General features: G+C 47.4%; 2 protein-coding genes across 2 annotated transcripts; one reads left to right on the top strand and one right to left on the bottom strand.

Moving 5' to 3' along the window:
- The first annotated feature begins 10,670 nt into the window (after window positions 1–10,670).
- LOC135812174 (uncharacterized) lies at window positions 10,671–15,514 on the top strand. The gene is made up of 2 exons (XM_065325495.1): window positions 10,671–11,533; window positions 13,067–15,514. Exons 1-2 carry the CDS (start codon window positions 11,150–11,152, stop codon window positions 14,879–14,881), a joined length of 2,199 nt encoding a protein of 732 aa, XP_065181567.1. The 5' UTR covers window positions 10,671–11,149; the 3' UTR covers window positions 14,882–15,514.
- Window positions 15,515–15,711: 197 nt separating this feature from the next.
- Window positions 15,712–26,735, bottom strand: LOC135812180 (uncharacterized). Its single transcript, XM_065325501.1, has 7 exons — window positions 26,330–26,735; window positions 24,716–24,803; window positions 23,409–23,521; window positions 20,297–20,378; window positions 19,571–19,773; window positions 18,488–18,614; window positions 15,712–16,616 (listed from the first exon to the last, which is right to left on the bottom strand). Exons 1-7 carry the CDS (start codon window positions 26,542–26,544, stop codon window positions 16,542–16,544), a joined length of 903 nt encoding a protein of 300 aa, XP_065181573.1. The 5' UTR covers window positions 26,545–26,735; the 3' UTR covers window positions 15,712–16,541.
- Between the last annotated feature and the right edge of the window lie 232 nt (window positions 26,736–26,967).

Below are 26,967 nucleotides of genomic sequence, written 5' to 3'. Positions count from 1 at the left end.
TGTGTGCTCCCACGAAATGACTTCGAGCCGTAACCGAGGCTAGTAACGCCTCGCATTAGTCATTAGCACCAAGTCTTCAAGTTAAAAGTTTACACTTTTCGATATTGTTCAATGCGAAGATGAAGGGGTTTAACTGAGTGACTGGCAGGACTCTGCGGGGAAAGTTCCTCGTCCAAGCCACGTATAGGCTCACCAAACTGTGATGTTCCCCACGAATACACTTTCACACAGGTCTGAGCGTTCCTGCTTTTCTCAGTTCTCATGTGATGTTTTCTGGAACTGAGCATCCGAGTAGCGCAAAAATGCCATGAATACGGCGGCCCGCAAGCTAACAAAATGCTGGTGCCTAGCAACACGTGTGCTTGCAGAGCAGCAGTTATCCCTGGCGGATGGCGCAGTACAGATGGTCGCTCGGCTTCCTTCCCATCTGTGCGCTGTTCTGTCTATGACTACTGATACCTCACTTGCCATGCATACAGTCCATGCAGCGATATTCATAGAGCCGAGCAAGCATGGAGTTCCCCGCTGAGTAGTCGCTCTCACGGATATTTACATCGGAGCATATCCAGAACGAAGCGCTGGGGTTGTTCACTAGGCTTGGCAGTCTGCAAGCATGTTGATCAGGTGGTGTTTAGCGCCGTGGTGAAGATTCACCTTGGTGTTTGAATCTTCCTGGATACCATTTAACAGAGCCTCGAACGAACAGCAGAAAACATCTTGAGTGCGTTATTGTAGCCCACAGTCCCTTGATATCACACGCCAACTCGCCTGTGACATGCCGACCTCAGGAATATGCCAAGATGGATACCGACTGGGCACGTGAGTGGCCAGGAACGGTGCTGGAGTGACGTTGCTTCGGGCCAGAGTACAGACGCGTATGGGTCATTCTGGGGACCAGGAATGCGGGATTCCGCCCTATGTTACACACCACGGTGGCAGCGTTTGATCAACACAGGTGGGCATTCTGGGCATACGGAATGGAACCGTCAGCCTTTTTGATGTTGTAAAGAAGCTGAAAAATCCACCCGATCAAACAAGAAATAATTTGGTTTTATTGTTCTTTCGTTTGACCTTTGTACATGGATGAAAACCTCTCTATTCTGTATGGCCATGACATCGCAACCAAGGTCAATCTGAGCAGTTCTAATCTGGGCCCAAGGCAGTGCCGTAATTATGGTGTGTTTCATGCATTGAACACGATACATCTGAACTTGCTCCTGCACTGGGTATGCACTCAATTGCCCGAAACCCGCATTCATTTTCATAATTTTCATTATACAAAATTAATGAGAGTCCTCCGGCTCGGTAGAGTGCTCACTAATCGTTCCGAACGGTTCGAATAGAGCTATCGTACGCACGTCACAGAGCACCAAGCACCGTTCGTTGTCTGATGATTGTCTATGTATGGGCATGAAACTATTAGTTGCAACGAACGATTTTTGGTGCTCTGTGACGTGCATAATTTTCATATATTCCTGTCTGGATCATGCTCAATGAAACAAATTAGTCAGAGTCCGCGATCATTACGAATTATTGGTGGCAATTTCGGCGAACATTATGAAGGATGGTTGCCCTCAACACTAACGTTTGTCATCTATGTAGCAAATCCAGTCAGTGGGACACGCTCGAGTGTTGCGAGTAATCAACAAACCGTCCATGGGCACTCTCGGTGTGTTAGGGTTAATGGAAAGTTCGGTTGGATAAAATGCTGTTGCTTTCTATCTAAACAGTCAGAATACTCCATTTGCTGGATCAAAAGTTGTGCTCCTCTTTTCTCTGTCCTTTGTTCTGGCAAATATGGCGAGCGTTGGAGTCGTGCAACTCTTCTCTATCGCGTGCATTTTGGCATTTAACACCTCTGCCCATGCCAATGCTGGTCCACCCGGAAACACAGGGAATGATGGCCATGGCGCGGCTCTCCAAGCGAAGATTTCTCCCCTGACATTTCTCGGAGTTGTCACAACGAGCTTGACGGAACTGGACAACATCTCACTTGTCCAGCATGTAAAGAGTACTGGATGTAAGTGTGGTGCTCTGGTTAGCAAGTATACCGTTCCAAAGCAATGGAGGGCAATCCGGCGTGATTTACGCGTGCGAAGGGTTTACAGCGTCAAGTGCGTACGACCGTCGAAGAGCACCTGCAAGAAGGCATATCTGTACCGCTGTGAACCTCGCGAGCAAGTGTTGTTAATACCAGAGCGTGTGCACTCCCCTCCAAGCTCATTTCGCCTGAGACGCTTGGCTGTGACGATAGGCTGCAGCACTAAGGACCTAGTCTGGGATAGAGAGCATGCATGGCTCTCTAGGAACAATCCTGGAGCGATGACAACATCGGAGACAGCAAGAGACACGGATACTGGCGAGTACACTGCAGACAGCGTTCACCCTAGCCCTACTTCGGGTGTTCCTATTGGACCTCTTAGTTCTCCACGGTAAATCTAATGCGCGTGAAAACGAAGAGGGATATCCGCAGATTTGACACACGACCCTGCTACTTGTCACCCTTGGCAACGGTAAGGAGACAAGCTATGACGTCACATTTAACCTACACTAGCACGTTATCTACATAAATCTATGCAAGCTCACGCTGGCGAGTCCAGCTATTGAGGTTCATTATTGTGTGCTTCAAATAGATGAGAGGCTTTTACCTCACTGTTTTAAATATTTTACCAATAAGGCATCTTGGAAAATGCACTACATGACCAGCTGTCTCGATCAGCTGGAAACGACAGAGACGCTGACGATCCGTCTGACCTAGTTCTGCTGGCCACTCTGACTATCACCGTGCATGGCGTCCACTGAGCACGCCCAGACTACTTGAAGTACCTCTGCATTGCCGGAAGGCCGCACCCCTTCATCTTTCCGCCTTGCCTTGCTTCGCTCACTCTTACTCCTCTCTCTGAATGTAGGCTATGAACTCTGCTTTGCAAGCCGATCTACAAAAGTTCTACAACCGAAACAGAATTCCTGCACAGCTGTACATGTAACTACATTCCTCTTCAATCGGAATGAAATTCCGCAACCAAAGTACGTTCCGACTTATGATACACATCCTGAATTTTTGTTCTGCTATATATCCACATGCTCACTATTTTCTATTAAAAGAAAATTACTATCACGCCCCTTGCACCTTTCTAATAGTGCACTCTATCTTAGTACCCATTGCTTGCTTTGAAACACACAGATAAAAAAATTCTGTGCCGTGTGTAATGCCGCAAATATCTCTCCCGCGCCCACATGTAGGCGATTGACTTCTTCTTTATTGAAGACCTAAAACACAACCATATTCTACGTCAAAGTTCAAGATGATTCGATTATCATAAGAATCTTACTGATGGCTGGCTGGAAGGGGAGAGATTCTCCCAACCTTTTCGGGAGCCGCGATGTGACAGTGTTGGCAGTTTATAGCTTCGCATGAGGTTGCCATGGATACAGGGGTTCCGATGGAAAATAAAAGAATACTACTACTACTACTACTACTACTACTACTACTACTACTACTACTACTACTACTACTACTACTACTACTACTACTACTACTACTACTACTACTACTACTACTACTACTACTACTACTACTACTACTACTACTACTACTACTACTACTACTACTACTACTACTACTACTACTACTACTACTACTACTACTGACCAAACCACTTTTACGGGCAAAAAAATACCATGGTAAGCACACAAGTGATGGAAAAGAGTGAGTAAGAACGAAAGAGAGAAAGAAAGAGAGAATGCACTAGTATGTCAAGAGAAGTAATCAATTGTTAAGGTCTTTGAGCTATTGTTATATTGTCCAGATTGACGCATGGACACTGAATCTCAGCCGGCAGCCTGTCGACACTGCACCAACAACGACGAGCGGACGCGACGCTGGTAGGATGATCGGCAACCGCGAAAGCAGGTTATTGCCCACCGTACGAGGCAGAATGCCAGCCGAACACGCAATGCACTGACGATGCTTGAATACCGGATGTCTTTATTGCGCTCCGCGAGCCGACCGGCAAGTGTCGCCAGGAATCGTGAGCACTCCGGCCCCGCCATCCCATTCGTGGCGAACACAAGAGGGGTGAAACTACTACTACTACTACTACTACTACTACTACTACTACTACTACTACTACTACTACTACTACTACTACTACTACTACTACTACTACTACTACTACTACTACTACTACTACTACTACTACTACTACTACTACTACTACTACTACTACTACTACTACTACTACTACTACTACTACTACTACTACTACTACTACTACTACTACTACTACTACTACTACTACTACTACTACTACTACTACTACTACTACTACTACTACTACTACTACTACTACTACTACTACTACTACTACTACTACTACTACTACTACTACTACTACTACTACTACTACTACTACAGGGAATGGCATTTTTCATCTCGTACCCCTGTTAAATGGGTCTGATCGACTCCACTCTCATAGCCTTTCTATTTCTATTTCCGCCAGTCGCCTCCTATACTTCTTTGTTCGTCTTGGGGGTAGACAAGGTGAAGTAGCTGTGTAGGGCCTTGAGCCCGCCTTTCTGCACCGGGAGTTACCATGGTTACAGCTCCCTTGACCCGACTCTACCATGTCTACTGAGTGAAGAGAACCCAAACCTTGATCTGGTTGATGTGGTGAGCTGCGTCATGGGGATTTTGCAGTCAGATGTGCGACTGCATCAGGAGCTGAAACTGGGGCTTGATCAGTGAGGGAAATCGAGTTGCTGCTGATCGCTCTGCTCTCCCTCCCCGTGCAGTTCAGTAACCCGCACGTAGTATCACAGATACATCGTATTCTCTCTCTCCCCCCGTTTACCCGCAGTTATTAGTATCCTATTCTCTTACTATGTGCTTCCATAGCTTTTACTATGTTCTTCCATAGCCACTTCTAGGCTAAGCCTTCGCCGTCATTTCATTGGGTCGTCATCCCGTTTGAATGTGCGAAGTGAAATAAAAACCAACCAAAATGCGCTCATGCGTTCGTGGAAAGTCACTGTGGCTGAAGGTTTGACGTGCTTGACGTGTGCGCCAGACGGCAGGCGTGAGTCAGCTAGGTTTTCGTCAGTGGGCAGGAAGCGCCAGACCCAACTTTCAAGTCAACAGTACTGTCCGTACGGTAGAGAAGGTGTGAAAGGCCTACGCTGTGATAGTCCTGATCTCATTCATCTTGCCTGCCAACAGGAAACCACAGAAGAGCAGTATGCCGAGTGTCTTTATTGTGAAATTCTTTCCCTTTTTTAGAGATGGTAAAATACCGTCATCAGCACCGAGTGTTATTATCATTATTCTTGTAGCTATGGAGAAGACGTTACAATTATTGGCGGTAAGCGCTAGCCAGGGTCCACGTTTGAAATATTTTGTATTCGAAGTATTAGAAAAAACTGCAAAACAAGTACTAGTAGGTACCCACTGGCAAGTCGTCGATTTGTGTACCAACAATTCCGTCTCCGCAATTGTTTACATGTCCCCCCTGCCAGGCAATGCTTTTCGCGAGTGAGTGTCACTTTTCCAGACATGAGTGCTGGCAGTTTTTCTTGTATCTGTCCACCCAAAGATTGAGCAGTGTGCATCAGTTGAACGCAGAGCTGAGAAAACATTGGTAGATCTCATTCATTCCGATCATTGGCATGTGTCAAACTAACACGCACCCGATACCTGTCACTCAATATGAACACCACGCTAGAGGTAGTTTGAAAGGCATGCACGCATTAATCCTACATGCATCGCTAGTGGCACAAATCCGGCACACCCTGTCGTAACACTTATCGGAACATGTACAGTACTAAAGTACAGGTACATTTTTTATATCCCAGACTTACGATGGCTTGATAAACATGTACTACGAGCTTCTCCCACCGACAATGTGATCAATAGCGTTGACGAATTTTTTCCCAAAGTGGCGTATTGTTTAGTATCTCTTGATGCTACGGGCGACTTTGACCAGTCGGGGAAACCCCATTTGTCCGAGGTTCAAACTCCAACAGACAACTGTACAGTCATGTAGTATGGCCGTTAGAGATTGCCAAGATAACTGAACATGGCTGAATCAGGTTATGATTTCTGCTACTTGGTCCGACTTATTAAAATGTGCGTTTCGCTTCGAACGTCAACCAAACAAATTCAAATAATCTCAGGATGGAATAAACTTTACAGCTACCTAACACTATCCTTCAGTTGTCAATTTGTGATGTTGAAGAAGAAATGGCTCCAACTCCAACGGAGGCAGCGGCTCGGGATCCTAGTCGACTCGAGAATTTTGCGTCCAAATTTTGTCGTCAGAGGACTCCTGTTGCTTCTCGCGCAACACAGAGAAGGCCTGGTGCTGAAATCAACACCCCGCTGCGATGGGGGATTGTCACGGAGTACCAGAACCTCCTGGACGATCGTGCTCGAGTGCCTCCTGGCGGATTGAAATCGCTGCAATCCCTGTTTCCTTGGCAGAATTTCAGCAAACGCGTCATCCAGAAACTCGTGCAGAAAGCACCAGCATCGCTCCGTCCAGTTTGCTGATCTGTCTCGCAGTCGTTCACGATGTGGCGGCCGACGAATCAAGATCACAGAAGTGATCGTCGAGAAGTTGATCGAAAAAATAACCGGCCTTGAGGTCGACTTTCAGGCGACAACCTGGCTGGAAAACTGAAGCGCAGAAAGGGTGGATTATCCGGCGGATACGGTGCGGAGTCCTCGGAGCCGCGATCGCGATGCGTCACAACTAATTACTTACACAAGATCGCCAGTCTCCGGGGCCAGTGGATTCGTGAAACAGGCAGGGAAGAGCACGCATGGTCTGACTGCATGACAAGTCGACACAGATCAGACGCATGATCAGTAGACCTACGCGCGCGGTACACGGTGGCCAGAAGTGATTTTTTTATGCGTGGTGGTTTACTTGTTCGCCTCATTTGAAGGTGTCGTGAAAGCTTCAGGCGAAAACACCTACACCCACCATTCTGGTAGTCGTACTGCACGAGGAGGAGGCGAAGTCGATCGTCTAAATCGTGCCTATGGAGTGAAACAATCAAAGAAGCGCAGTGTAGCTTGGAGGAGATGAAAAAAATGTCGACGTTTTGCAGGTTGACGCACTTGCAGATGCGCCCTGAGACACCAGCAGCGATGAAAACTAGAAGGTCAGGCCAAGAAACGACAGAGTAGTTATCTATCTAACGTCTCTTGGTTGATTTTTTAGTACAGGTGCTCCTTTGTACATATGCTTGAGTTTTGAAGTGAAGCGCACATTTTAATAAGTCGGACCAAGTACGTTATTATTTTGTGAGGATCGCTCTTTGCAATTTCATTCGTGAGAGTAGTAGTATTCTTGGGGAATTCTTATGACTGGTCTTAGCACAAGTGATGGTGGGGAATAGAATGCTCTCCTCTGCTCGAGTACAGTGCATGTGCATGGATGTGAAGTACGATACTTTGTTTTAGCTTACTAGCCCCCGTCAGCACTCTGGTATTCAAGACTGGTTGTACTACATGCATACAACAAGAACTGCAGTCCAGGGATTACATCATCCACAGTTAGAAGTCATGTGTGCGTGTGTGTGTGTGTGTGTGTGTCTGTGTGTGTGTCTGTGTGTGTGTGTGAACACAGCAACACCGGAACTAATAATCATTTCCGCTAGTTAATGCAGCCTGTTTGTATAAATACGTAGCATAGAATCTGTTTTCGCAGATCAGTGGAACAAATTGGAGCTTATAAAGTTATAGATTGAATCTCCTCGTCCTCTAAAAAATGCAATGAAATTGGGACTCGGCTTGAAACACCTTTAAAATTCAACTTTCAGGCGGTCACTCTTTCGGGTTTCTTTTCCTGTCATTCCTTTTGGGTGGTGGAAGAAGGTTGCACAGACGAACGCTTCGTGATGGATAAGTCTTCACGCCAAACTAGATACGTTGATTGGAATACATGTATATTGCTGCGAATGATGTTACTGTCCGTTACGTATCTCTTCTCGCCAGCACATGGGTACCCAGTACAACGCGATGACGTCACATCGATGACGTCTAATGGCCGACAGTTGGATCAAGGCAACGATGCCATTGCCATGGATACTCGCACGTCACAGTGCCACAGCCCTGCACCGGCCAGACGACTGACCATAGGTTACTTGTATGCGCGAAAAGCTCCCCGAACCAACGCCATGGCGGCCTCGGCGATGCGGTTACGCTCTCGACCCTGTCCCATCCGCATCAGTTGGTATGTCTTACCGCGATCCGCAAGTATGTTTGCCTCTCAGCGCATACTGGTCGAGGTTAGCTGTGCAGGCCGCTCCACGCACCCGCTGTACGACTGTATGAGCTGCTACAGCCCTATCGAGATGAATGGCGACGTGTACAGGCTTGGCAACACGGTGCTAAACGGCTCCCAGACGCTCTACATAAGTAAAGAATGTCGAGCGCGAAAGCGATCGCGTGTTCCCAGTGCGATGTATGAGCTTTCAATAGGAAAGTAGTCGTCTAGACGTCAATGCGTGATCACTGCATGATGGTTACCATGGTTACTACTCAGTACACAAGTACTAGTACTAGTACTAGTACTATTCTATTTTGCACCTCAAATATTACTTATTAGGACATCAGGTGTTGATTTTTACCCCAGTTTATTTGTTGCTGTGAATGTCTTTGCTTTATGTGTTCCTCAACATCTGACGATGATGCGGCCGCGAACCCGGCCAACTCTATTATTTATTGCGACCGATAGTTTATGCAATTCCGCTGCTATACCATATTTTCAAGGTGTATGATTCTAGAGATGGTGTTACGACGTACGAGGAATGCCGCTAGCATGACCCTGCATGTTGGTTGAACCCATTCTCACGCATCAACCGTATGACGACAGCTTTTATTTTTTGGAATTCCGTTTTAATGCCGTTCTGCAACGTGCATGTAGCTGTACTTGTATGTGTCTCACGCTGTCCATCTGTAGCATGCGTCTGGATGAATTGTGCTCATGTGACAATGACCTGAAAAATATGATTGTTTCGGATGATGGTGGTGGTGAGGGGGGGGGGGGGGCAGTAACTATTATTATGATTTGGCGGACCACTTGCAAAGTCGTGCATATGCACATGTATGTAGCTTATAAACAGGTCCGTATTGTCTATCCTTTATAGTGGTTACGAGAGGTCTTTGAAATCGTGTTGTGTTCCGGCCATCACATCTTGCATTTGTTTGTCCTACTTCGCAGTAGTCTCCATTCTTGTTGTGGAATGGTATTTCTGGCCTTGTGAATCAAGGGGGTTTGGTTCGAATATCTAACATCGGGGTTTCTTCTTCGTAAGCGTACGGAACAGGGTTATGGGCCGTTGCACGCCCGATTGGTTGATAGACTAACCTCCTCTCTCCTGACCCACTTGTGAGGTCTGCAGTCGCCACTATTTTGGCACTAATGTGAATAGGCAGATGCGAAGGCTAGTTTGTGTGCTTCTGAACATTCAAGCGATGCCGACGCGGATCCCGCGAATATTGTTATTGTTAGGCATACGGAAGCAGTCAATTGATCGCGCGTGGTTTCTTGTATTCCACGTGTATGAAAGCTCTGTGCCCAGCGTAGCACTCGTCAGCTGCTGCCACATTTCTATAAACGTCAAGTACATGTACACGTACCGTCCTGGCAGACATGTAATAGGAGAACTAGAAGTCCAACTGATGTTGGCACAGTCTTGATCTAAACAAAAAACAACTTTCTAGCCCACGAAGTTCAATTCGACACTATCAAGCATAACCGATATTGCGGTAGTGTAGCTCTGGCACCTTGGCTATGCATGGAGATGTATGGTGCAATGTGTAATGTAAACCTTGATTGGTTGCTGTCAACCGTACAGCATTTAGATGTACATGTAACTGGACGCGTGGTTTCTTGTATTCCACGTGTATGAAAGCTCTGTGCCCAGCGTAGCACTCGTCAGCTGCTGCCACATTTCTATAAACGTCAAGTACATGTACACGTACCGTCCTGGCAGACATGTAATAGGAGAACTAGAAGTCCAACTGATGTTGGCACAGTCTTGATCTAAACAAAAAACAACTTTCTAGCCCACGAAGTATTAGTTCAATTCGACACTATCAAGCATAACCGATATTGCGGTAGTGTAGCTCTGGCACCTTGGCTATGCATGGAGATGTATGGTGCAATGTGTAATGTAAACCTTGATTGGTTGCTGTCAACCGTACAGCATTTAGATGTACATGTAACTGGACGACACGATGTGTATCATTTTTAGTTTCCTCTCTAATGTGTCTTCCATGGGCATGGGCCCAGTGCACTGCTATTGCATACGCCAATACTGTTCTACTGCCAGTACTGGTCCTACACTGAGTCACAGGCATTTCACGGCGCTCTCCTATCTCGTAGATATTCGATCAAGAGATCGATCGCCCATGCATGTAGAATGCAATCACGGGTGAGATGGACCACGTTCAGTACGTCTGTGATCGTGTAATCCGTGCACTTACGTGCGCCAAGCACTTGCACTCAGCATGCCGGTCGCCAGCATCAGCCAGTGCTAGCATTACTAGACTACGCCTAGGCTAGGGTCCTAGTACGGGTGAGCAGTGCACGGAAGGTTCACACTCCCGTCTGGACCAATTATGGGGTGTAATTTGTTGTATTCACTCGGTTGGACCTCGTTGAAAGCTGTCTTCATCGACTCTAATGCCACTAGGTATCCAAGTGTACGCGTGATACATCCTCGTTGGGACACGGGTGATTTTCTCGCACTACGACGGGACAATAGGCGTCTGACAGGTACAATGTGGCTGATGTTTCTCACGGATGTAGTATTGTAATTGCGCCTTGGTGAAGGCCAGACCAAAGGAAGAGAGCAAGCCACCACAGCCATGTCGACTTGCGGCAAGACTAGCACCGAGGAATCACCTGTCTCAGTGGCTGTGGGAATTACACAGGAGGGCCGTGGGTTAGCGGAGTGACACCGCCCGACCATCAGTGCCTCCCAGAACGTATGATCCCTATTTCTAGCTGTACAACTAAATCAATGAACTAAGAATGACAGCCAGTTCTTGCGATGTCAACCTTCTCTAAGGAAAGAGAAATACTTTTAGTTCTCTCAGCAAAGCCAGCGAATGTGTTGCTTGCACATGTAGAGGAAGATGAGATCGTTTGCTAAGGATTCTCTCTCCGGATTTAGTAAGCGGAGAATATGGCTGTTCCTGCACCTGCTGCATGTCCTGATGCTGTCACAAACTAGCTCTATGCCCACTTCCAACCCCACGGATCCGTCAGTTCTACAGTTTGAACAGCCTCCTCAGCCAGACCTGCACATCATAAATCCCATTCCGATTTCCGATCCCACACCAACGCCAGTCCTAGTCTCCGACGTCCTCATGGACACCATATTCGACGGCGGCCCAGACCAACCCTGCACAGGTGCCGAATGTGCTGGTGGAGCAGGTGGCGCGCAGCGGAAGCCCCATCAGCAGAAAGGTGGCTCGCAGACGTCTCAACGCGCCGGAAGCGCTCACACATCTGCTACTGTAAGTCCTGTCGAATTATACAAGTCTTTAGCCTTTCTAATCGCATGCTATTAGTAGAGCAGACCTCCATTGTACTCTAGTACCCTATGTGAAGCACCGTTATACCCACGGATTCTGTTCCAGAGATTTACGTGCATAACAATCATACAGTAGTGACTGCACAGTTTGTAACTATAACTAATTACTTGGCGGATGGTCGTCCGTCCACTGTATGTGAAGTAGATGTACCTGTACTTGATGTACATGTAGATCTTAGGACCTGACCTCGTGTGGGAACCGACTTCGTTGATAGAGCGGTACATTTACCTTTCTTCGACCTTGCATTGAAAATGAACTTCAGTATTATTATACACTTTGTTGACATCTACAATAGTCTACGTGACGTAGATACCTGGGCCGCATCAAGCGCGTGAACCAATTTCGCAAGTACCCAGGTACCTTTCTCCTTGTATTGGAGAAGAATTATTATGCGCTGCTTCGAAGTACACGATTTTGAGCCCCCGGCGTGTTTCCCTCCAAGCCCTCGGTTACAGTGTACGCGTGGAGTATCTCGGCTATAAGGCTGTGAATGTTCTGTTCATTGAACGTACGTTGTAGTGAAGTAACACTGTGACACCACAAGTACATCGGTTTCGCGGGACAAGAGGAACTTCATGCATAGCATAGCAACACAATTGAACGCTTGACCTAGGCACCCCCCCCCCCCCCCTCTCCCTCATGCACCACAAATAACGGCAAATGCACGCCTGTCGATACAGGCTTCCTTGTATGCAAAGGTGAAATATGACACATGGCTCAATTTATCACCACCAGTACCACCGCCGCCCCAGCCACCACCAATACCACCATCACCACCACTATTGGTGTGCGTATGGCGCCTAGTCGATGCATGGCTAGTGGTGCAATAACACGCTGGTACGTCACGTAGCGCTTGGTACGTTGTGTCTCTGCTGGACTCATCAGGCAAACTTCTTATTGGATGTGGTGATAAGAAGAACTCGGGGCCAGTTTGTAGTTTTTTCAACTTAGAGCGCATGTGTGTGTGTGCAGGCATGTATTTACTTCAATTCCACCTGCTGTTTCTTTACCACCACATGCGCCGACTACCGTAAAACCTTGTGTAAGCGACCTCTAGGTTTAGCGACCACCTGCTCTTAACGACCGTTTTTCCATGTACCGACAGTTCTACACAGACACTGTGGGGCCTGGTTCTAAAGCCCACCTGGCTTTAACGACCGCTTTTGCTCGCACCGTGGGGTGGTGGCTTAAAAACCAGGTTTTACTGTGTAAGTAGAGGTGTAGTGGAGTTTCAAGTCAATACAATCATGCCTTCTGCTTCTTACCAATCTTATGTATTTAGAGAAAGTGGGGGAAACCCCATAACAATGGCCCTTATAAGTATAAGTAGACTGGAGAGAAATAATTTCTTAAGTGTCCATACACGATTTGTTCAGGGTAGTACATCATAGCCACACCGTCTATGTACATGTAACGTTACAATGTCATGTGACTTGTTTCCGTTTGCATGTACAGGGCACGAGCGCTGGCAGTCCAATCTCAAAGCCCTCAAGCTCTGCGATACCTGTGGATGTGAACGACGCCGTGAAGAAGTACGTGGCAGGGAAATCTTTATCGCTACCCGACGTGCATCATGTCATTGTGGATCAGACGAGTCTTCCAGCTGACGTTGCGGGAAGTCCACCTGTAGCAGTTAGCTCACCTGTCCCACCCGCGCCACCAAGCAATTCGGATGCTAAGAGCCCTGCCGTGCCACATCCTCCATCCCCAGGCCAACAAGGCCCAGCAGGGCCGCGCCATCCCCAGCACAAGCCACCACAACCCACACCCGCTCCGGACGCTCATCTCTTCGCACAGCCTATAGCTGCGGTGGTGGACGTGGCGCAGCAGCCTGCGCGCCCAATTGGTGTGCAGCAACCTCGTGGGAACCTTGCGTTGGTGCCCGTGCCGTCTCCCCACCACCCCATGCCCAGATTACCAGGACACCAGCATGTCCTGACTCAACAACAGCCTATCTTACCAGGCATTGCACAGTCAGTCCCTGTAAATAACATTCTCCACCAACCAACTCTGCCTCGCGTCCCTGTCCAGGACGCTGAAGCAGGCGAGCAGGCAGAAGCACCTGATCCAGGGGAGCTTATGTGCGGAGCCGTCGAGTACGAAGTCGGTGAGGAGCTGTGCTGCAACGGAACTGTGCGGCAGGTGCAGGAGGGCGCGGCGCATTTGGCACGATGCTGCGGCCGCGCCGCGTACGACACTCGCACGCAGACGTGCTGTGAGTACCCGGTGTCATCGACCAGTCCTCAGCGTCGCGTTCTGACGAAAGTGATAACAACGGCCATGGAGACGTGCTGTAGTTCCACCCCTGCGCAAGTTCAGCAACAGGTGTTGCTGTGCTGCGGACACCTGTCCTACGACCCCCGGTCCTCCATGTGCTGCAATGGTCATGTTTTGCAGGGCTCTCCGCAGAACGGTCACAGATGCTGCGGTGCTGAAAAGTACATCCAGGGCGTCGAGGCGTGCTGCGGAAATGCAGTAGTCTATGACCCGAGAGTTGGCACCTGCTGCGGAAGCAAGATCACCTCAACGCGCTCTAACTCACAGCTGTCCTGCTGCGGAAATCAACCATTCCAGCCACGCAGCGGTTCGTTGTGCTGTTCCGGAATACTGTACCACAACAACGGGCAGAATCCGAGTCGTGTGGCGTGCTGTGGTAGGGCGAAGTACGACAGGCTCTCTCAGCTTTGCTGCCCTGGCGGCAGAGTTGTTCAAGGCACCAATCAGCAACAGTGTAGCTCTGTCGCTCCTACTCTAAATGGAGCAGGACAGCAGCGTCTTCAACAACACCTCCAGCCCGCCCATCCCGCCCTGCCCAGGCCTCAATACCCATACCAGACCGGGGCATTGCCCGGGGCGCAGTACCGAAGCAGGACATTGCCGGCGTCTTCGTACCATTACACCGGCAATCAGATGGGCCGTGGTAATCTCCCGCTTGCCAACACTATGACAGATTCTAGTCGTGCAGACTACGGCCCTGATGCAGGCTATGTCCCCTCTAGTGTGTCAATGATCGGTAATCACCCAGCGAGCTACAACCAATACATCACGAATCAGGTGCGCAATCATCACGCTGCCGCTACTGGAACTGGGTACGCGCAGGGACATCATCGCTCCGTGAATTCCCCGCCTGGCGACAATACCGCGCAGCAGTCCAGGAAAACTGCAGCTACAGATGGGAAACCTCGCCAGTGGCAAGATCAAGCTGACATCTTCTTGAACAGCATGTCGGGAGGTGCGACTCACACCAGCAACGGAACTGCGTCACCATAACTTGGCATAAGCTGTGCATGTGTGCAATACCCCGGTCGTGCCAGTTTGCCCCAGGCCCTGATGCATTAGCACAGTTATGCGCTGCATGTGCAATGAGCCTATTGTGCCAGTCCGCCCCATGTGTATTGCAACTGTTTTGCACTGTGTTGCATCGGAACTTGAAGGCCCCAGCTGGGAAGATCAGCATAGTTGATTATTCATCCTTACAGCTGTCCGGAAAAAGCACGCACAGCTTATTGCTCCATTCCTTACAACATTTACAAACCCCACATCATCACAAACGGAACATGTTATGGTCTCTTCGTTGAAAATCTGTACAATTTCAATCAAATTTTCTCCAGGAGCCATCATCAGCATGAGCACCTGCTAGCACATTGTTAGCTCTAGCTCTTGACCAATAGACCATGCAGCTCGCGACTTTTACTCCGTGTTTGAATATGAGATGACACAATCATGTTGTGATACCGGTACTTGCACAGTGATGGTTTTTTTCTCTCATAGCCCTGTACATTTCCCAACTTGAGATCTTAGGACATACATTATTTGTTTCTTGATTCATTTTACACTTCGACCTGAGCTCCATGATGACATACTGTGCGAACATTTATGTTACTGATGATCAAACCACTACAATGTAGTGATTTCATGTTTCGAGTAACACTCCGCCGATAATGCTCCACGCATTTGAGCACATTCTGATCGAGAAGACGTTGACATCGGCAGATCTACACGCAATAAAACGGCAGACACGTTTTCGGGTATATCTGCCATAATATGCCTAAATGTGAACTTTACACGCAACATACCATCAACAGTACCAAATTACTCTGCTGACTGTACCGCGAGAAATATCAACCAAAGGCTATTACAGACGTACAGTATGTTCCCCACCAAAGGCAACATAATTCAAATAACAAGTGGGCAGTGCGCCCTAACCTTCTAGAGTGATCAAAACCTTAGATGGTGAGATTCAAGTACACAGGAGGTAACCAAAGGAAAGGACAAGCTAAATTTTGTTTGAACTCAGAGTTTCATGGTTGAAAACACCAATGATCAGACATTAGACCACGGGTATTCAAGTATCGTACAGAACCAGTATAAAGAGCGTGTGTCGATGATTGAGCCTAGTTGCTATTTTCTACCTTACGAATCAATAATGCATGAGCCAATCGTGCATTTCGGGATGAGTGGACAATGAATAGCAATTATGACATTCTCTCGTCCAGTAATGTGGATAAAACTAAACGCATCTACAGACATGACATGCTTCTATCGTCTCTAGCCCACATTTCAAGGAAGAAAAAAATGAAACGAATGAGACAATTTTGAATCTGTATTGAGATTCGGGAGAAATAGAAATAAGTTGAGCAAAAATCAAATGTCAAGTGCCGGGCAATAATTAAATTCCTATAATAAAATACAATTATGCGTGTGAAGATTGTCGTTGCTGGGTTGCAACTAGCTCTCACCGAAACCAGAACATTGACTAGTTGCCTAACTATGCTTTCCAAAGAAGGTTATATTTTCAAGAAGGTTTATTTTCACCGGGAAGATAGCATAACTACAAGCTAAGGCATTCAGAGAGCAAAGAGCACATGCACGATATTACATGATACATGTTGTCGGGGAGTAGCTCGAGGTAGGAACTAAGGCAGGCATATCATAGCTCGTCGTATCCACCCCGCCGAAAGCCTCGCAGACCTTTGACTTTTTCAAAAACGAACAAAGCTCCTTCCTGAGAAGCAAAAGAAGCAGAGGATGAAGAAAGAGGAGACGGTATAGCCACACTGCAGTGTCATGCTCGTACACATGCTGTTTTGCTGGGGATAATGCATGTTCACCTACGAAAATATGCCACAAGCAAGGCAGTGAAATACCTCAAATACATGTGTGCCTGGCACAACTCTTCCAACCGGGTCAGAGCCGGGTAAGTTCAAGTGCAGGGGGGGGGGGGGAGGGGAGAGGGGGGGGGGGGGTACTACTCCCCGATGTACACGTGAAATCTATGTATGCTAGCGGGCACTCGCTTCTGCCTGTCACTGACAGATCAGTGTGTATTCCCTTGAAGTCTAAAATTAGGGCTGAGTCGGGTAGCATTTCCTTTTATGTATCGGGTCCGGGTAGTTTTCCACGGGTAGCACAGGTACCCGATCGGGTAATGTTTCCATGGTAACACCACAATGCACCCCTTTCCCTTACATACTGGGTGGACAAACGGAGTATTACATGAATTTGTACACGTGCACTGTGCATGATGTAATCTGCGACTTCGGGTTTTCGGGTACTATTCTCAGTGCTGCCAAATAATTTTCGCCCAAAATCGGACACCGGCCTTCACCGTCAAAGCTGGCCACATGGTGCGAATTTTTCTCCTCGGCAATTTTTTTACAGAGAATTCAAAATATCGCCTAAAACACCATGAAAATTCGCTTCGTTGCCATGGTAACCTCGGAGTTGTCATGAATTTTGTAATGATGAGTGTGGTCGCACACTGACTCTGTACAGACTGTCAGTGTACATGCCATCCAGCCTAATCCAGGCATGTTACTTTGCACTTCCACAGCCAAGCGCTAGCCTTTTTAGAAGCAAATGTACAGTGATTTGTGCCTTCAGTTGCGCTGAAAAGTGAAAGTACAGGACTTCTGGATATGAAAGTAATGATCTCCGACATTTTGGCTGTTTTTCGGACGTTTCCCTTTTCGGACCGGTTTTCGGAAGAGCCTTCGAACATCGGACACTGTCCGAAAAATCGGACGGTTTGGCAGCACTGTATTCTGTACCCGTCAACACAAGGTGCTCACGGGTAGCACGGGTACCCGACTACCCGTGCTGTCTAAAACGTACTCGTCATGACTATCAGGTACTCCTGCAAAACCGAACCGCTAACCCGACTGGACCCGGCTCTAGAGCAGACACTGCTGCATGCAGGCTACTGAGGTATCAAAAGTCTCACCTGAATGAAACATGCCAGCTAGCTAGTTTGTGAATGAACTCTGTGCATGCATTGCTGGCACGGTTCAAAACACAGTACTGTAATAATAGGTTTTTTCATTTGACCCGACGAGACCACACGACGCTTGCCGTGGTCGGCAAGCGTCGTGTGGTCTCGTCGGGTGAAATGAAAAAAACCTATTACTACTATTGGACGGACCTATGGAAGATGGCAACAAAGAACTAGAGTACTGTGAGTCAACTAGTATTCGGCGCATATTTATTTTCGGCTATTTTCGGCCGAAATTTATTTTCCAATGTTCAGTGTGACAGTGTATACAGGCGGCAGCAGTACAGTCTGACACTTTGATGCGGCCGTAACGGGTTTTAGCCCTGGGAGGCCGAAATTTGAATGGGCCGACAATTTGTGGACTTACTGTATGCGAAAAGGGTTCGAATAGAGTAGGTGAGGTCTATTTGAAATGATACTCAGACTTATGAAGTTGATTGCAACTTCTAAGTTCGAATCAGACTTATGTTTACACAATACACTTCTGAACTCATGAGATGCTCCTTTGCACTGTTATAGTGGTAGACCAAGGCAAGGCAGGTGATACATGTCATGGACGTTGTGTTGTTGTCAAGTTTACTGTGCTTTGTATGCGTGGCACCTACTTTGATCAAGCCGGGCACCATCATCCAGAACGTGAGGTTAGGCAGAGCCTCCCTGCCTCGAGCACCGCGTCGCACGTACATAAACGCCATGCCGACTGCCAAGTACGTCACAACCAGCAACAGGAGACTGGAGGCAGAGATTGGAAATGGCACAGCAAACATACACTCAACTTCGACTCATCCTAGGCCATGCCTGTTGGGACTCCCCTAGTCAAATAATTACTACTGCTACTACTACTACTACTACTACTACTACTACTACTACTACTACTATCCTGCAACAGACTTTATCCTCTACTCTCTCAACCAGTGACCAGTCTGGGTAGCTGCGTTGAGTGACCACTCCTACACTCGCGGCTGCAGGCAATGAGTGTAACTTAGAGGTATAAGTACAATGCACTCTTCTTAATGCCGAGATCGTCTGTATAATGTACACAGAGTAGCCCTTATCAAAAGTAGTCCCCAGATGGGGCTTTTCATAGTACGGAGATTCTGCTCTGCGTGATTACGTAGGAAAATCCGTATATCGTACGCGTCGGGGAGCGCGGACAGCTTTCATACGTACATCTCTCCACGGATTTCGGTAGGAAAGCATTTTCCTACGTTCGGTCCTCTGTAGGACTGTTTTTAAATATTTTTTTGCGGTTTCCGGATTTATCCATAGCAAAGCTCAGGCCGTGCAAAATACAAGATTCATAGCGCTAGCATGTGGAAAACTACAGTACTAGTGAATGGAGAACAATGACATGGATAAAAAATGAAAAAATGTCATACCTCCACGCCTACATAATTTTGTTGATTGATGTTTCTATGCCTACGGTGTATTCGCCATGGAATTCCACTCATTGTATTTTTGTACAGCTCACATGACTGTACTGGTCGCATGGCTATGTATGTCACATCATTGAACTAGTCACATGACCCAAATATTAGTTCAGTCATTGCAGTGGTCACATGACTGCAGAGGTCACATGATTGTCCAGGTCATGTGATCATACTAGTCTCATGACCATGCACACTATTCATCTAGATGTAGATCACATGACTGAGCTGGCGACAAGAAGGACAACCTATTAAACTCACCACACATCCATGATGGTGCCCAGGCTGATGGAGTTATGCTCAGAGTGACGATGTGGAGATGTTGGGCCTGCTGGTGGAGGCCCGGGTCCTTCAGTTGTCGGCTGAGGTTGCGGCGCTTGTGTGGTACCTGGCTGGGGCGGTTGTGTGGTGGCTGGTGGTGCTGGTTTCTGAACGCATGCATACTTGGACGTGAGTGTGAATTGCTGGACATAAGATATAGAAAAAGAGCATATTCCAGAATTGCTCACTCTTTCAAGCCGGCTATGTCACACGGAGATAAGTTGGACACACACACACACAAAAAGCCTTCCAACACATGTACAAGATGATTACACATCTAGGTGTTATTGTTCATCCCAGTTTGCACACTCTGACTTTAGCGCTTTGCGCAGGTTTAAAAATTGCTTTGTTGTTCAGTAGACTTCATTCCGATCGGTTCAGGCAGTAAATCCGAGCTCGAAGGTCGAAACAACATGCTGTCGGAATATTGAGTAGTTGTACATACATACTTGTAAGTGTACGGCGACCTGACGCTTACGTCACACGCACAATTGATAAGCACGTGCAAGAAAATAAATTCTTTTTCTTTGTCCTAAACTTCCTTCTTGTCCGGTGGGCCATTGCGGCCGTCGTCGTAGGGCACTAGTACGAACAACTACGTAGATGCATTCCTCTATGCACCAGTCTTATTCAAACCTTTATGATTATGGTGCAAGTGAAACTTACATAATGTCCCGAGGGTTTCTCCCCATCCATGGTTAGCTTATGGTCTTGACCCTGGTTACAAACTAACTTGAATATGGACAATCTGTGCAGAACAAAACAACACTGGTTAAAATGTGTCAGTGAATGCACAAGTCATGTGGAAGAGCACAATCATGCATGTCCACGCACACAAGTGGGTTAACATACGCACACACCCACAACCATCCACACTCACGAGCGCACACACGCACACGCACACATACACACTCACACATACACACACATGCACACACACACACACACACACACACACACACACACACACACACACATTCACACACATTCACACACACACACACACACACACACACACACACACACACACACACACACACACACACACACACACACACACACACACACACACACACACACACACACACACACACACACACACACACACACACACACACACACACACACACACACACACACACACACACACACACACACACACACACACACACACACACACACACACACACACACACACACACACACACACACACACACACACACACACACACACACACACACACACACACACACACACACACACACACACACACACACACACACACACACACACACACACACACACACACACACACACACACACACACACACACACACACACACACACACACACACACACACACACACACACACACACACACACACACACACACACACACACACACACACACACACACACACACACACACACACACACACACACACACACACACACACACACACACACACACACACACACACACACACACACACACACACACACACACACACACACACACACACACACACACACACACACACACACACACACACACACACACACACACACACACACACACACACACACACACACACACACACACACACACACACACACACACACACACACACACACACACACACACACACACACACACACACACACACACACACACACACACACACACTTGCCAACCATACCAGTTTTCCCGGTACTATACCGGGAAACTACGGTCACTACCGGCATACCGGGGATTTTTGACTTTGATCGAAAAACTACCAGGATTGGCACTGAACTATGGGTGTTCATCAAAAGCAGGGAGCCCTGATAAAATTGTTGTTCTGTGGTGTGACAAGGGCACATGCGGCCCTGCATTTCACAGAATCACACCTGTAGGGGCGGTCTCGCAATAAAGAAACTCAGGTTCTGGTCCCCCAACGAACAATGGGTTAGAAATGAATAAAAAGAAAGAAAAATTGCCAAAAGCGCAGAAAATGCACAAAGATAATCAAAAAATGCCCCAAAAAAGAGAAAATGGTCGAAATAGGCAAAAACCAGGAAAATAAGGGAAGTGAGAGAAAATTAAGGGAAACTGGGTGTGTGAGAAAAGAATTTGCTTTAGTTGGGCTGGCAAGTATGCACACACTTACACATACATACACATACACAAACACACAGACACACACAGACACATACATACACACATACACACAGGCACACACACACACAGACACACACATACAAACACACACACATACACACATACACACACACATACACACACATACACACACACATACGTACAAACACATGCATACACGTTCACACACACACACACACACACATAATTATGTGCATGAGAAAATGCAGCAAACAAAATTCACGATTTGGCTAGAAGTCCGGTTTTCCCCATCCGTAGGAACACAACCACCCTCTATTGATCAAGGTACAGATGCAGCTCCTAAAGCGGTGGGAGGTATTCTGTTCTCGAGTTTCGTGGTTTCGTGTAAAAAAAAGGTGAGTACAGCTTTCATACGTAAATTTCTCTACGGATTTCGGTAGGAAAGCACTTTTCTACGTTCGGTCCTCCGTAGGACTGTTTTGCAATATTTTTTTGCGGTTTTGCGGTTTCATTTTGTAGATCACGCCCACTACAAAGTGATCAAAGACCAGAAATGCAGCAACACAAGCATATTTCAAAACAGCGACGCATTTGCCGGAGCCTAACGCACACCTGAGGATAATGCGCACCACCCGTTTTCGAGCAACCGTTTGGCAATTCAAGGTATATCCGGAGTATAATGCGCAGCCTGGATTTCAGACCATTATCGATCGTAAAGCCAATACCAGTACAGTACAATAGTGCGGCCATTGTCAGAATGCATTACAAGATTACTAAGACCAAGGGTCCATAACCCCCTGAGTGTGCAGCGCCACACAAATCTCTGTCACGACTCGTTTTCAACATTACGTCATTTTCATGCAGCTGCGCGTGCAGGCCGCGACATGTAGCTACATGAAAGTGACGTAATTTGAAAACGAGTCGTGACAAGACCCTATCGCGCGTTGCACACTCTGGGGGTTGTGGACTCTTGCTAAGACGCGAAACAACGACCACCCAACTTGGGAGGCTCATGTAATCAGAGATAAGCAAAAGACGGGAAGTTTCGCGATCACGAAGCAAGACAGACCGGACGACACTATCTCTTGGTACTATACTACATACCAGTTGGGTGGTCGTTGTTTCGCGTTTTCGAAGTGAGCTGTGGCCGTCTTGTGCCGTGGTCCTTCGTTCTTCATCACCATCTTGTCATAGCCAAGATTACTAAGGTGTACATTTGTACAATGCACGTGCTACCGATGGAGTCTCGTACCCATCACACATTTCTGCAGTGTATCAGACGGTAGACACTAGGAATGCACACGTATGACTTTGCGCAGGGTGAGAGGTGGCAAACTTTGCAGCAATTTCATGCATTGCACTACGTTTCAAAGTACACCGTACATGTATTTTCATGTTCAGAGCATGGTGCGCACGTGAGATTTGGGGCCTGAAATAGTATATTGATAACTGTACACTATACTCCGGCAAATACGGTATGTACAAAACTCCAACAGCAGCAACAGCCCCACCACCATCAGCAGCAAAAGCAGCAGCAACAGCAGTAGTAGGCAGCAGCAGCAGCAACAGCAGCAGCAGCAGCAGCAGGAGCGGCAACAACAACTTTCTCTCATTGGCCACAGGCCATCATGAGAATAACAGATTTCAAACCAAACCTTGCATGGCCACTTAGTTTATCTCCGTTCTGGTACGTTATTGTGGGCGGATTGGTGGACATATCAAACTGGGTTTGCTGACGTCCACACGTAGCATGATTAGTCTGACATACCTGAACAGGAAGAGGAAAAGAGGAAGTTTTCAGCTCACGTGACAGTCATTCAGGAAAATATTTCTGTGTTAAAGGTAGGCCATCACCGTAAACTCTCAATGGACGCGTTCGATTACAAACATTTCGGTGAATTCTAGAATTGGTTATTGTGGATGCCCTGTTCGATTATACAAATTCCGTCAATTTTGAAGAGAAGTCGGAATTGCTAGTTCGCCCGCCAGAATTGATACACTCGACATACACGCCATGCTAGGTTAGGCACATCCCTTTCTCAATGTCCAATTTCCGGCATTGCATCTTCAATATACATGTAGAGAATATGGGAGCGGGTGGCAATGGCCCCGGAAAACAAACAATCAATAGACCCAATGCAAGCGTGAACATGCCGGCAGTGTAGTATATTGGACACCCCACAACATTGTGAACGGTTCTTTGACTAGAAGTTGCACCTCCCCCCCCCCCCCCACACACTGTTTTAGGTGTGTTGCAGGGTTCACAATGAAGTAGCTACAGTGGAGGATCAATATGCGATAGTCTCATACATGACTGAGGATGGCAGTAGGTAACAAGGCGGAGAACATGATCAACTATCAAGCAAGGCTTGCATATATCGTAGAGCTTTTTAGGCAGGTCAAAATAGTAGGGGAGGGGGGGGGGGGGGGGGTGGTGGCAGAGGAAACAGGTATCCTGCAACCCATTTTCCATTTTCCAAAATTGTCTTGCCATGCAAAATGCAGTTTACAGGGCCAAACCACTGACTTCATCCCATACAAGTGTCCCATCATGAACTCTCTATGCGTTTTCGTTGAATTGCCGGAAAAAATGACAAAATCGACTTCTGTAAAGCGTGAAATGTTCGCGTCGTTTTTAGTTCGCGTTTTCAGAATCCGGACAGGTTTGCGAGGTTTCAATTTTGCGATTGCAGAATGGCATTCTTGCTAAACCTGTGGCATTCTGGCATTCTTGCTAAACCTTTCATGGATCTCCTTTTCGCGCTGTCTAAATTTCGCGATTTCCACGCGGTCGCGAATTTCGCAGAAATTAGACCATCGCAATAATTTCACGGTTTAGAGTAGTGAGTAGCTCAAACAGAGTAGGGGGTGCTGCGCCCCTCCCCCCCCCCCCCCCACACCCTTGCCTAGAACCCTGCCATAATTGTACACATGAAATCATTGCTAGAATCATCTCACTTACGGCCACATTGTTTGAGCACTTGTTCGTCGTGTAGGCGGTACACGGGTTGAATGAGTACTCGTATATGTTATTCTTTATATTATCAAAGCTGCGCAATCAGTCAGGACAGAAAGCAATGCAGTGAGATTTAAATTAAGTGTGGCCTGATATCGGACATGCCACCCTCTCTAAACAGATGCCGACGGTTCAGTCTCATTGTCACGCAAAGCAAAGGACTTAGACGGAGATCACCAGGAGTTAACTGGAGCAATCATATCGCTGAAATGCAACGTGAAACATTAATGTCTGATTCACAGATACATTATGGTATGTACTGCATTTTCCGGAAATGCCGCACCCAGACATGTTGTCACGAAATACAGACATCCACCCTTTTCATCACCAATCATTTGACCATCATAGTATAACCGGGGGGGGGGGGGGGGGGGGGGGGGGGGAGGGGGGGACCCGCACTGATTTTTTTGGGCTTTTTACTTGTGTTTAAAGTGCGGCTTGTACTCCGGAAAATACTGTACAGAAAACTGTAAGTGTTTCACCTACGCCCCCCCCCCCCCCCCCCCCCTCTCCCTTCTCCCCTTCCCAGGCAGGTTTACAGAATCTATTAGTGAATAGTGTGGTGAGAGAACTGTATACTTGGCCATACACACTTGACCACTGTTCTCCAGACATTCAGCGCAGCAGATGCCGTCAGCGTTCCCCCGGCCACATTGAATTATAAAAGCCAACGTATGTTGGAGGAAAGCAGTGACGAATAGGTGGGGTCAGAGAATCGTAGCATTTACGAGACGACACAGGCGATCTGCCGCTCGATTCAGCGAGTGTTAGCGGCTGTCGTTAGTTGGAGATGGACACGATAACTAATATTCTATTTTTTTTTACTTTCTACCGGCGACCGGAACGTGAGATGATGTGGATTTTGTTCCAGGGTTGCCCGCTACAGTTGCCCTTTGAACAGGGAAAGTTTATACATGTTCGCATTAACATAATACTATAGCATTGCTTGTCTGAGGACCACATGGGCCTCAGACAGCCAGGGAAGTGGAATTTTTGTATGACTGAGCTCACTCTATGCACGACGCTGAGTGTACAGACCTGGCGCCGCAGAAGATCACTGTCTGTGGGAACCTTACAGCTACGGAAAAGGTGAAATGAGTGCGGCCTTACAGTCTATCTACTGTCGTAGACATGGAAATCCGGTCGCACAGCCGTGAGTAAGCAGTACATACATACATGCTAGCTGCAGCCCGCTGGTCGCATCGGATCAAGCGCTGTTCTGTAGAGTCCACGCGCTGAGGGCGCTGGAGCCCGGTCAATCGACTGGATTTTCATGTCCACGACAGTACGATGTGAACTTCATGTTCACGTACATGTTGCACGGCGTCCATGCAGGATTCACTCGTTCATTCCAACTTCGCAGCAGGACCACGAAGCTGTCGAGATGGTGCGGAGGAGCGATCTAGCTGGACGGTACTGTACATCATGTTACTATTGTAGATCAAGCAGGATCCATGTTGGGGATATTATCAGGCAAGTGTGTATGCAATCGTACACCAGAACCCCACAAAAATATTCTCGTTGTCAAAGCGAGCGCAGTAGTAGTATAGTGTCACTTACAATGGTTTAGAACTAGGTCCGTTGTTGTTGCTGATGTCCATGAGGCTGATAAATCCACTCCCATCATCCATGTCGCAAACACATGAGGTGCCCTCACGAACCTTGCAGTTAGCCGCGTTCACCGGATGAATGGCCAGGAGAGGAAGAACTCCGAGAAGCGCCGTGAACAATTTTCTATAACTCATTCTGCAAAGTCGACGGTAGCGGACAGTCATTGCCGTCAAAACAAGCTACCGGTATATTCCTGCCATGGAACACCTGTTGCTCCTACCGCTTCGGTGTGTTCAGATCCGGGCAGCACTTTTCGATACGCTTACACTCCTGTTGTCCTTCATCCCATCTTCAAACTTTCTTCCAGGCACTCAGCTGTTTCGGGAGGCTTTCAAATTTGTCGTCTGAAAAGACTGAATGATTGAACGGGCTGCCCGAAATCTGTCTCCTCGACTCGAGATCGAGATCGACATGTCAACATGGTCAACGCAGCGCTAGCGCTGTGCGACGTGATGACGAGATTTGCTTTCACTCGTGCTAGTACTAGTAGTACTGCATCAGCCAGCACTAGTTGTACTGGTAGGTTTGCAATACCCATGAATGATACCCATGACTCTACTACAACTTACTTACTATGTATTATTATT

Source organism: Sycon ciliatum, chromosome 3 (genome assembly GCF_964019385.1).
Source record: "Sycon ciliatum chromosome 3, ocSycCili1.1, whole genome shotgun sequence".
NCBI lineage: Eukaryota > Metazoa > Porifera > Calcarea > Leucosolenida > Sycettidae > Sycon > Sycon ciliatum.
Note: the sequence above shows the minus strand (reverse complement) of the source record. Positions and strands in the feature narration are given on the sequence as shown.